We start from the raw sequence: 13,378 nt of genomic DNA, 5'->3' as shown, positions 1-13,378 counted from the left end.
GCAGCAGGGAGGGACGGTTTTAATCGGTGTCATGCTTCTTCTTCTTCACCTTTATTAAGATTACACAGAGGAAGATGCAAGTGTATGTCTACTCAGAAGTAAGTGCTAAATTTTAATGTGGTTTATGCCCAGGTAAGCAAAGTGCAGCAGTCTCAGAGGCTTAAACTGAAAAAGATGGCCTAGGAAGACACAACCATTTTTTCCAGCATTCCAGTCCAAAGACAGATTTGTTCAGGAGGGATATGTAACCAGTACAGTTTAAAGTAAAAGAGAAAAAGAAAAAAAAAGATGCTACTAGTTGGTCAAGATACATACTGTAGGTGTACGTACACACACACACACACACACCATGCAAAAACATGACGGAAAGTTTAACAATAATTAATTTACCTTAAGGGTGAAACTATTATTGTAAATCAAGTATTTTGTTTATGCTCTTCCTTCATTTTTAAAATTTTATTTTACATTCATATTAATTTTAAATCTCAAGTACTGTAATTAGTAATGCTTGTAACCATAACATTTGAAAGCGTAATTAATATTGATTGAATATCTTTTTATATTCTCTCTTATATTTAACTGTATATTTAACTCTCTAAGGCACTTATGTGGTAGAATACTAAGAATCTAATATATTCTATATTATTTTATTGAGCCAAAATAATGTGTTGCATTAAGAGAATGGAACAATAGATAGTTTATATGACTTAAAAGATTGAGGTAGTTCTATATTGATATTTTTAATTGTACATCACACAGAGTCCCTCTGTGAGTGAGATGGGCAGTTTCTAAATGTGATAAATAAATAAAATAAATTATATATATATACTTTTAGTTTCTACAAATGTCACGTTTATTCACTATTCTATATTTTTTTCTAATTTGATTAGTATTGCTATATTTTGGGTTGGTTGTGTTTTTTCATATCTTCTGGCTATGTACTATATATGTATGCATATGTACCACACAGATACCAAACAGAAGTTACTGTATGCCAATTATTTTGGGTGGAAAGTTTTAATGTAAAAAAAAAGAATCACATTCTTAAATAAGGATAAAATAAGCTCATCTGATATAATACCCAGAAAACTCCTCCCCCCCACAAACAAAAAAGGAAAAAGAAAGAAAATATCTTTTGTCAATTCACTCTTCAGAATACAACATTATATGTTTAGGTTTCTGGAGACAGAGGTTACTTTGAAATGTTCAAACTATTGCCTGAAGTGAATTTCATGTTGGGAAATAATTATTATTATGCTCTCAGGAATATGGTTATGTCCACTTAATTTTATATCAGCTCATAAAAATGTTAGGACAAAAACATTAATATTTTATTATACAAATAGTTCACTCTTTCAACACTGTATACTGGAAAATTAAGCTTGATTGTATATTATTTTTCTGCAACTGTAATTAGCATAATATTTGGACAAATATCAGTCCACAGATGTTAGGAAAAATGGGCACTCTGGAATGTTTGTGGAGCTTCTGATATGGTGACTCAACATTTTAAAGTTTTGCACAGGATAAGAAATTAGAAGAGTTGGAAGGAATCCAACTACAGTTATCTTATCACAGCTGCAGTTACTTGAGAAACGCTGAAATGTACACTACTTTCAAACAGGATCAGCAATCTTTTCAGGCATTGTATAATTTGATGTGATGCTGTAAATGCTAAAACATAAGCATTAAAAAGATTTTTTTTTTCATTTTAAGAAAGTGATATCTTATCAAATTTCATGTTTTCTTGCCCAAAAACTGACAAGAGGAAAATAAAAATAAAAATGACAGTCTCATAGGATTTTGGTCATTTTAAGACAGCAATCTAGAAAGGATATACTGCTAGTAAGCATCGTACTACTTCTCGTTACAATTCCATTATTAGAAACGTAACAACCAATTCTTTGTTTCTATGTATATAAACTAATTTGTTGTCTGTAAACTATGCAATTTAAGGCTTTTAATTCATGCAGAAGAAGGACTATAGGATTACAGGACTGTAATAGAAATACATAGTTATACTTACAATGAAGAACATTTACACCCCTCACACCACCCCCCCACACACACATGCTTCAGTATGCTGGACCCCAAATAGGCAGGCAAAATAAGGAAGATAATTTAATTTACAATTTATTTGAAACATTTTAATTAAAAAGTATTTCCTTTAGAGGTAAGAAATTGGGAGGAAAAAGCTTACATTTATTTTTATAGTTTACACAACAAATAAATTTCAACATAAAAGTTGATTGGTTTCTGAGAAATCATCTGTCCAGTTACATCACAAAAAATTAGACATAATAATATGTAAGCATAAGGATTGAAAAAAAGCATTGTATTCTGTTTGTTAGCTCTGTTTGTTAGCTGAAAATAAAACTACTTTACCTCCAATGTATCAAGGACTTTGGCAAGATTCTGGTTTCTAAAAGAAAGGCTTTTTACATTCTTCTTGCTAATGGCCAATTATTAACAAAACATTTAAAAGAGAAACAAAAAGATGCAAAAAGGCAAATTAAAATACAAGCAAATCTATTTTAGTTAGCCAGTGCAACAGCACAAAATCCATAATGCAAGTATTACAAAGTCTATTCTACATGGTCCTCGTTACCTTTATGCTGTTAAGAAAGCAGTAGAACTTATGAAGATGATAGGGCAAAATAAGATGTTGCTTCTACTTTAGATTTTTTAACATGGGATTAGACAAATAATGAAGGGCCAATCCATCAGTAGCTATTGGCAATAATGGACAGATACATTTATGTAGTACTTATTTTGAATACTGTTTTTTCAATAACAACTTCTCCAAGCAATTTATTAAAGTTAAAGGAGTTCAATAAACGTATTTCAATTCAATTGCTATAGTTTCATCAGAGCATTCACCCCTGAACCAAAGAACACATTTTCTCTACAGATTTCCCCAACATGAAGTCTTCAGTTGTGGTGGGATTACAACTTCCAAAATCCTTAGCCTTTGGCCATGCTTGTGGAAATTCTGGGAGCTGTATTCCCATTTCATTTGTATATAATGCAGAAAAACTATCATATCATACTGGTTTGTGAGCTTCCTCACTATTTTTTAAAATGGTGGATCTTTGATCAAATATACCACCATACTCCTAAAGAATCCAAGAGTATATAAAGAACTTATATTTTAAATCTGTCCAATTATTGTATGCCACCCCAACTGACAAAACAGATAGCTCAGTGCTGCAGGACATATCTGCGAAGTTCAAACGTGAAGACTGTTTAAAACAAATCAATCGCAAAGCAACAAAGTGCATTTAAGTTTGAGCTTGTTGAATATACTGTAACACCATTTATCAAGATTTACTTGCTCTAGAAACTTACATCCAATTGTTGACTTTGAAATTTATCTGGATTAACCATATAAATAACAGAGAAAGTCCAGAGTCTACAGACTATTACCTAACTCAACCTTCCTATAAAAGTGACATACAGTATACTATTTACCAGTTCATGCTTATGGTTCACTGAAATTTCAATCCTACACAGACTAAGACCTACTGAAATCAAGGCAATCCTATATTGGCTGAACACACAGAAACTAAACAGAAGTAACTTCTGATACTTTTTGAGGGAGGCAGAGGATAACCATGGTGTTCCAGGAGAAGAAATAACAATACTGTGAGGAGCATCAAAATTTTTAGGTGATGCTTAAATATTTTTGTATGGTGTTTTACCTCATTTCTGAAAAGACTTTAGGCTTCATGTTCTAATGGCCTTGAAGTGGAGCCAGTTGACGTTATGTTAATGTAAATGTATGCCGAGTTACCAAAAGGCTTCAAGGATCCCACTGTTATTTATGGTAAGAAATATTACTGAATCTATTGTAGTGGTCCCTCCAAAAGCAAGATCTGATGACTTTGTTTCCTTTGCAGCAAACATTAGCCTAAACTGTCCACAACAACCTGTTCATATAGTTTCCTGCCAGAGGGCGGAAGTCAGGTCTGTTTCCTTTCCACATGCTACAACAGGAAGGGCACAGTGAAGAAATTTCCTGAACATATTCCTCATCCACCCTTTCTCTGACAGCAGTGGAAGAATGATGTGGAGCAAATATGACGAAAAAGATAACCTCAGGTTCATTCTTTCAGGACACAGTAACAAAGCACACCAGGCATTCAGCTGATGCCTGGGGTTTGGAGGTGTTTCAATAAGGAATAAATGTTGGATTTCCAAATCCAAAAGTTAGCTGAGTATCGAAATGGCAATGCCAGTAAAGCAAATGTTAGTATGCCCTTAAGAAAAGCTGCTTTGTTCTAGAGTATCTGAACCAGTTCCCCAACTCCCTTTTTTTTGTGTGTGGATTAAAACCAGGGCAAGTTGCCAACACAAATGAAAGAAAGTATGACTCCCCCCCCCCGCCCCAACACACACACAATTCCTGGGTAGTGCTGTTCCCTTCTAATTTTCATACCACCATCACCTTTCCTTCTGCAGTCATTGGACCCTGGCATTTCTTAGGTCGGTTCATTTGCTTTCTGCAGTATAATCATATGCAATGAAGATATGCATGGCCAACATTTAAGCAGGCTGCAGATCAATTAGTGGTCTTAAGTTTATCTGATTTTTATCAAAGAAGACAGAGCTGTGGGTCGATTGTCAGAGCCTGTGTCAAGATGACCTTTTCAGAGATGTCTACATTGTTGGTCCCCTGGGCAACTTGTTGTCCCCTGTTAGTCTCTGAATGACAGAAGTCTGTTCTGCTCAAGCACAAAGTATACACAGATGTCTATATTACATTCTTATAGGTTTGACAGCAACTGCATGTTGTATCTATAAACTGTCCTTTAGCAGTGACACATCCTCAATGATGATAAGCTAATTTATGCAGCTAAATCTCCTTTGTGAAGAAATGAAAGCTAATTGAGTCATTACAAAGTAATTCAGAAAGGAATACCTTGTATAAATTGGCTTACTTTATAAATCCTTCTCAAGTAATTTTCATGCATCCTAAATGGGGCTATTCAGATTTTGGCCTCCACCAAATCCCATTCAGCTTTAGTGCCATAGGAGAATGATTAAGCTTCTGGAATTTCATATATCTTTTATTATTATTATTTTATTTATTTTTACAAATTTTATTATTTAAAACTTTGGACAAGGTGTTAACGGTCTGACATTCCTTCTTCTCTTACATCATTTTTGTATTTTATATACATATCATTTATATACAATTATACAATATTCAATCTTATCGACCACCTTATTCTAGTAATATGTGAAATCAGCATCTTGTATATCTCTATTGAGACCTTCCTTTCTGTTAAACTTATTCCAAATTTTGTAATAATCTGACTCATCTTTATTTTTTATTTCCAAAGTTAACTTGTCCATTTCTGCGCACACCATATTTTATTTATCACTTCAGTCTCGTCAGGTATTTCACTATCTTTCCATTTCTGGGAGAACATCATTCTCGCTGCTGTGATGTTATGTATATAACTCTTCTTTGGTATGTTTCTCTGTTGTTATGCCAAGCAGGAAAAATTCTGGTCTGTAATCTACTCTCCGTCCTGATATTTCTTCTATCCATGTCAATATCCTTTGCCAAAACTTTTGCGCCTTATTACAGGACCACCAAACATGAAAATAAGTACCTAGTTCTTCGGAACATTTCCAGCAACTAGGGGATATTGTTTTGTACATTTTGGCTAATCGTGCTGGAGGGAGATGCCACCGGTAAAACATCTTATATAAATTTTCTTTGTAAGCTGAGGCCAGCGTTATCTTTTTATTTCTATCCCAAAGAGTTTGCCATATATCAAGATCAATACCATGTCCCAAATTTTTAGCCCATATCAACATTGTTTCTTTAGCTTGTTCCTCAAACATTTTATACCCCAATAAAAATCTATACAATTTCCTTATTTGTTTCTCATCTGGCCCCAATAAGATTTTATCCAATGCAGTTTCTTGAATATTTATCCCCCACTCTTTCTTATCTTTCCCATATCGTGTTTGTATCTGTAAGTAAAGCCCACCATTCCAATTTTATCCCTTGTTGTTCTAGTTCCTGTCTGGATTTCAATTCTCCCAAATCATTCATAATATCTTTCTACGTAGTGCTGTTCTCCAAATTGAACACATTTGGGTAGACTATCGCCTCTAGGGTGGACAGCCAGACTGGTACTTTAACGTAATTTTGTTTTCTAATTTGATTCCAAATTTTGAGTAGTGCTTGTCTAATCTGATGGTTTTGAAAATGTTGATATAGCCCTTGTTTCTCATTCCATGTTGTTGTTTTTTCTCCTTATTCTTTTTCGCCATATATGCTACGGCTACTCCTCTCATAATTAATTGCCTTAGCTGTGTCCCAATGATTTTGGACAGAGGTGTCTTCAGTTTTATTTTCTTTAAAAAAGAAGTCCAATTCCCTCTCCATCTTTTGTCTGAAGTCATCTTCTTTTAGTATTGATCTTTGTATAGTCCATCTAGATGTTTTTTTTGGACCCTTTCCAGCTAAATTTCACAGGATTGTGGTCTGCCCAGGTGCTTTTCTCTATACACACATCTTCAACTTCAGAGTTAATTTCCCTTGACATCCACACCATGTCGATCCTAGACCACGAGCTGTGTCAATTTGAGTAGTATGTGTACTGTCTTGTCTCACGATTCCTTTCTCTCCATATGTCCTGAATGTTTAGGTCTTTGGCCATTTTAAAGAAGGATCTTGGTAGTGTCCTTCTTTTCCTTTTCCTGGTCTTGTTACCCTTATAATCCAAATTATTATCAATAATAGCGTTGAAATCTCCTAGCACACAGATCTCGTCGTAATCTATATCACGTATCTTATTATGTAACATTTTAAAAAACTGTTCTTCGTTTCCATTTGGGGCGCATATTTCTACTATCACTACTTTCCTATGGTTTATTTCTACCTCTACTATCTATATTCTACCTTCTCTATCTTTATAAATTTGTTTAGCTACCAGTTTCTCATTCACATATAATACCACCCCACTCTTTTTTTGTTGATCTATTGATACAAATATATTTCCTAATTTTGGCTGGTCTAACAGGTGTTTTTGTTGTTCTTTTATAAGAACTTCCTGAATTGCTATTATATCTAATTTTTGATGAATAAGTTTATTAAAGATTTCCTGTCTTTTCATTGGCGAGTTTAAACCATTAATATTCAGTGACAAAATCCTGCATTCTTCTCCCTTTATTTTACTTATATCTGGGTCTTGTGCTTCTCGTTGTGCGGATCTCTTTTATTTCTTTGTCTCTGCCTTCATATTTCTCTGTAGTTTCTCCAGATTTATTTCCTCTATCCTCTGTTCCTAGTACCTTCCCTTCTATAGCCATCTGTCTTGCATCCCTTTCTCTTATGACCCCTCCATCTTGGACTTCTACTTCATCTTCATTGTTAAAATGGAGCTTATAAAAATCTTCTGCCTTGTCTATCGAGTCTAATCTATACCTTCTATCTTGCCACGAGACTAGAATGTCTTATGGAGTTAGCCATCTAAAGTTCACATTGTATCTACCGGTAATCAGTTTTGCTGTCAAAAATTGGTAGCCTGGTCTCAAGTCTCTCATTCTTTTAGGTATTTGTTTGAGAATTGTTATTTGTTGCCCTCCATAATCTAGCAGTTCCTCTCTTGATCTATGTAGTAATTCATCCTGGGTCCATTTTTTAACCAATCTCACATGTACTTCTTTCAGAAGGTTATGTCCCCTCGCATAATTAGTTTGGACCCTATACGTCTCATCTATTTCTGCCATCATTTCATTTTTTCCTATGCCTAGTGCTTTTGCCATTAAGTCCGCCATCATGTCCGGCAAGTCTTCACCTTTTTCCCCCTCAACATTTTGAAAGCGCAGATAGTGGGCGGCTTTCTCCGCTTCCAGGAAGATCACTGTTGTTTCAAGTTCTCTGTTCGCCCGGATTAATGTTTCACTTAAGTCTTCTACCTTCTTCTCCTCCTTCTCCATTCTTATTTCCATTTCCTGTAGTCTTTGCTCATTTTTTATTAGTTGTTATTGAATCACTTCAAGTTTACTATAAATTGCTTGTATTTTTTCCTTGAGCTCACCAGTATCATTTCTCACTTGGTCTATCTCTTTCTTCATCTCTTTTTTCATCTCTTCATGGTTCTTAGTCATTGCTTCTTGCATATTTTGCAGAAGGGCTTGTAGATCTTTAAAGGAGTTTGACCTTTCCCTTTGTAGCATGTCATCGATGGACTTCTGACTAGAAGGGCTTGAAGACATCCCTAACCCCTGTGGCGCTGCCCTCTTTCCTGCACTGATCTTTGTTAAGTTAGGTATGCTTGTCATATTTAATCAGATTTTTGTAAAAATACTCTTTATGGGGTATTTCCACCTTCTTTTCCCCCTCTATCTTCCTAATTCAACAGCCACTCTACCCTCTACCTCTAATATATTGTAGCTCTTATGATATTGATAAATTCAACCAAACCCCTAAGACATTACTCAGTTAATTTATTTTATTTATTTATTTTAATTCCATTTATATCCCGCCCTTCTCCGAAGACTCAGGGCGGCTTACAAGCTTAGCAGTAGCCTTCATTCTATGTATATGCCTGCTTATGCCACTCTTTACAAATACTTAATTCCTTTAACCTTAAATAAACCTTTGTCAATATATCAATAAAATTATGTGTGTGTGTGTGTGTGTGTGTGTGTTTTCTGAGGTTTTCGCGGGTGTTTGTATGTAGATCTTTGGTCATTCGGGTTTTTTCCCGCGTAGAATTGAAGGTGTAGGAGCAACGTTTCGAGGGAATCCCATCTGTCATCATCAGGCTGGTGGCTTCAGAAGAAGGAAGCTGAAGCCACCAGCCTGATGATGACGGATGGGATTCCGTCGAAACGTTGCTCCTACACCTTCAATTCTACACGGGAAAAAACCCTATATATATATATGTTTAAGTATTTGTCAAGGCTTTTTGAAAGATATATATGGATCTTTGGTCATTTGGATATATATATATATATATATGGATCTTTGGTCATTTGGGTTTTTTCCCGTGTAGAATTGAAGGTGTAGGAGCAACGTTGCTCCTACACAATCAAGTAAATAATTAATTAGCTATTTAATTATTTCAGTTCTATTAATTTATCCAATTATAGCAATCAACAATTGCAGCAATATAGTTATTTCAAGAATATAGCAAGCAGTTTATATATTTATATTTATGTGTGTTTTTTTATCTGTATTTATATATCACCTTTATTTTCCTGTCCCATCAAAGTCACATTCCTTTTTGATTATAAATTTCCAACTCTGGGTTTGTAGCTCCTTTTATATCTTCTTCTTCAGCCAATGGCCAGTAGTTATCTCACTATCCGAACTACAGTCCTAAAGTTGTTGTGTCACTTTCTCCATCTTGGATCCGTTATACTCCCATGGCTTACAAATCAAAAGTTCAACGTCTGTCCGAACTATACACTTTCCTTCTACTTATAGTCCACACTCGTTTTCTCAAAAGTTCAGTCTCCAAGACTCAAAAACTTACCTTTTCCCTTTACTTTTCTGTCCGTTTGCCTGATCTCACAGCTAATTTACGATCTTCTAACTTCCTGGCTTCCTCTTCTGTTGCTCTCACTTGTCGCCTTATCTCTCGTTGCTTCTCTCGCCGCTCGCTTCCTCTCGGTAAGGCACCCTCTTCTAGCCAGCATCCATTTCAAAAGCGCTCCCTTTCACTTTTTAAATGTAAAATCTTGGGATTAATTTTCGTCAGATCTGATACACCATTGTTCCACTATGTCGATGCTAGTTCCGTCCCTCTGTCAGATCTTTGTGTCAGCCATTACTGGCCTCCTTCTCCCCAGTCCGCTTGCATCGGGCTTTTCTTCAGATCTCCAACATGGGCCGTTCGTTGCTCATGTAGGTTCTCCGGGACGCCCACAACTTCGGCTGTCCCTCTAGGACCTATGACTCCGAGGAGCCCCCGCATACACTGGGTGAGAGGCTGTGCGATACAGAGAAGCCCATTCACACAGCTGCCCGCTCTGACAGCTGGCCCCACCCACCCTGAAATTTCAAATATCTTTATGTGTGCTAGAGGGAAGGCAAGTCTTCAAAAGCAAATATAGACGCCACGTCCAACATACCTGAAATACTGCTTACAGCATCCTGACTTTGTTTGGTTGGTTCCTCACTCTTTCCTGGCATTTCAGCTACTGTTGATGCTTCTTCTGCAGATACAATAAGTTCAACAAATAAGTTAGCTTAAAGAATTTTAATCCTAGATCGTTCAGAAAAGACCAAGAAAATAATTCATTTGTGCACACTTTGTCTCTTCAGAACATGTTGGAGACTAAAACTGTGTTAAACATTTGCCACTCTCCCTTAGTTACAAACACCTACAGTTGGAATAAAAAACATACGTAGCTTATTTACAACCATTTGTTTTTTTTTATAAAGATAGAAAGTAGATTTTAATTGCCAACAGGTCAGCCTTCCCAAATCTAGTGTCCTACACATGTTGTTAGATTTTAATTGTGGAGCTGAGTTCAACACATTGGAAGTTTCCAGTAGTTCTTTTCAGTTTGAATTTGCTTATAATCTATATATGTCCTCTAAGGTTATTTTTTCTAGAGCATTCTCTCAAAATCAAATTTTTATTTTAGTTTACCTACTCACATGGTGATAACCACTAGCACTTTAAGACAATGCTGCCCAAGACATTTTGCTGCCTAAAGCAGAGTCCAGAGTTTGGCCCAGCTTCATGGTCATCCCCATCAGATTAATTTCTGAATCCACCAATTTCTTATTCACTGAAATACTGCATGAATCAAGTCATTTCAATTTACCTCTTGGCAGGACTACCCCTGCATCAAACTGACATACCTGCAGCCCTTTTTTTTCTCTTTTAAGTTATAAATATGTATGGAATTCTTTGCCATGCTGTAAATTGTTCAATTAAATCAACACAAGCTAATCTTCAACATGAAACACTAAAAGCTTTAGACCACAGTTATTCAAGTGACTTCTCCTTTATCCATCTAGACCCAATATTGTTCTACTCCTAATGGGGCATGATCACACAATTTGCTTACACTGAATTGTGACTGCACCTGATTCCACTTTGAAAGCAGTCTTTGCAAGATATACTGAAATACTTGGAAAAATTTCAACATCAGTGCTGAGAAAATCTGTGAACCAGCTGACTCTAACCACAAGATGTTGTTTTGTAGATTACAGGAGTCACAAAGTATGCAATTATCAGGTTACTATAAATGTGGGATTGTAGAATGGTCTATGAGAATTTTGTTGAAAGATAGGAGGAGGAAGAGCTGCAGCCAGGGCAACAATCAGATAAGAGCATCAATAGTCATGATATTGGTTTCTTGTCTGGACTACCTAGAAAGAGTGACGGATTAGTATACTTTAGAAGCAGTGCATCTGATTCCAGAAATCTTACCAATTTATGTAACTGTATGGTTTTTACCGATCATTATCAACAAGTTTTTACTTAGAATTAATAAGGAGCACTCTATCACCTGTAAGTATTGAGGATGGCTTAATTATCATTACAATATTGCACTTAGCTGCAATTCCTATAATAGCACAGTCACAATTTAGATTCAGTTTCAACAAACAGTACTACGTGTCACAATTCCTGAACCACAACAATTTAGTTAGTCTAATAACATGACTGATTATTACAATTCAGATGGTATCACTTTCTCTAATCTAATTTGATCTCATTGCCTCTCTTAGCAACTAGCTGGGCTCTGACTATGGCAGAGCAGATGGTTTGTTGTCCATTTAAAAGAAAGCTAACATCAATAAGTATGTGTGATATTCAAAGTAAAATATGTGGCTGGGTGTGCTCAATTTACAATTCATTTAGTGGTTCCTTGATTGTTCAGATGGGGTCAGCATGTTTAAATTAATGTGGAAATCCAGCTTGCAATGTCTAGCAATGAAACCTCATGGGTGGACCATAGTAAGGTCTACCTTGTAGGCTGGCAGATTAGGTTTTTGTATAGACAAAATAGCCTCACTTCACACAAAGGAAAATGCAGAATAGTAAAACAGCTTCCTCATATTAATCAAGCACACTGACAAGACTTGAAAAATCTTTCTATCTTATTGTCAGGGACACCAAACTTTCATTCCTTAGTCACATCTCATGAACAGTCAGATCCATTGATGTCCAGTGGGGAATCCACTGTTCCAGTGGACATCAGTCTTAAATAATTTACACTTGATAAACATTACTTAATTTGCAGTATTTTGCAAAAGATCATTTTTGTTGCTAAAAATGTTGACAAACTTTATTTGCGGCATTCAAGCAACGGTACCAGCTGTTGTATTCAATTTATTACTGTACAGTCTTGGCAAATGATAAACAATGCAATACTTAATTTTAGTTGCACTTAATTAAGAAATCTACTCTTTCAAAAACGCTCTTCCACATAATTTTGTCTAGGCAACCCAGCAACCATTAGTGGACATTATTCCAGATTCTCACAGCCATATGTTATTTCATATTTGTTATATCTTGTCAATTAAACATTTACTGTGTATACATTTTTTAAATTTTTATAATAGTTATAGAATACATAAGAATGTTTGTGTGCTTGTATGCATAAAGACAATCTTCTCATCCAACTTTAGAAATTAATTACAGCTTTTTTAATGCCTTAAATAAATTAATTAAGATTAAGCTTTCCCATATCATATTTCCTTTCTTTACTGCTTGCATAATTACACATATGCTTTGAGGAATTTCTCTGGACACTCACAAGAGGTGAACACATCACGTTCAATAGATAAACAGAACACATCAAATAAATGGATATTAAAAAATATCTAAATTTGTTCCTGTGGTTCACGTCTGCCATAACACAAGTAATCTTTTGGTGGATAAGCCAATCCTTAACTAAGTCCTTCTATCTCCTCTAATTCAAAGCTCTGGTCTCTGTCACAAAAATACCTACATTAGCTCTAATAGCACATTAATAACAAGCACTCTGTTGGGCTACATTAGTTAGGAAATGCTCTGTCACTAAACAATATTAATACTTTAGATAGCGAACTTGTGGGTGAATATATTCTACTCAATACTTCAACAATGGTAAACAAAAACAGCTGAACTATGCAGTAAAATTCATCAAAGCACACAGATGGTTGTAAGATTTTCATTATGTAGTTTCCATAGCAATCATATTGCAAATCTGGAAGCTTCTTGCAAATAAGCAGCTTGTGTTTACATGCCTTTCAGCTGCACCATGGAATTCTTCGATATGGGAAGTGATTACTCCAATCACATTAGAAAAATGACTAGGATATACGTCACATTTTCTGTTGATATCTAAGACTAGTTTCTCTGCAAAAACTAGTTGTTGATAATTTCATGCTCTTAGCAAAGGAACG

The 13,378-nt window shown here is 35.4% G+C and overlaps 1 protein-coding gene across 2 annotated transcripts in view; it reads right to left on the bottom strand.

Moving 5' to 3' along the window:
* SKAP2 (src kinase associated phosphoprotein 2) overlaps nt 1-13,378 on the bottom strand; it is a 143,698-nt gene that overhangs the window by 19,301 nt on the left and 111,019 nt on the right. For both annotated transcript variants that reach the window (XM_083376690.1, XM_083376691.1), the window contains exon 10: nt 10,105-10,188. In XM_083376690.1, the coding sequence (XP_083232816.1) occupies nt 10,105-10,188 (84 nt within the window). The remainder of the gene's footprint in view (nt 1-10,104; nt 10,189-13,378) is intronic.

Source organism: Vipera ursinii (genome assembly GCF_947247035.1).
Source record: "Vipera ursinii genome assembly, chromosome: Z".
NCBI lineage: Eukaryota > Metazoa > Chordata > Lepidosauria > Squamata > Viperidae > Vipera > Vipera ursinii.
Note: the sequence above shows the minus strand (reverse complement) of the source record. Positions and strands in the feature narration are given on the sequence as shown.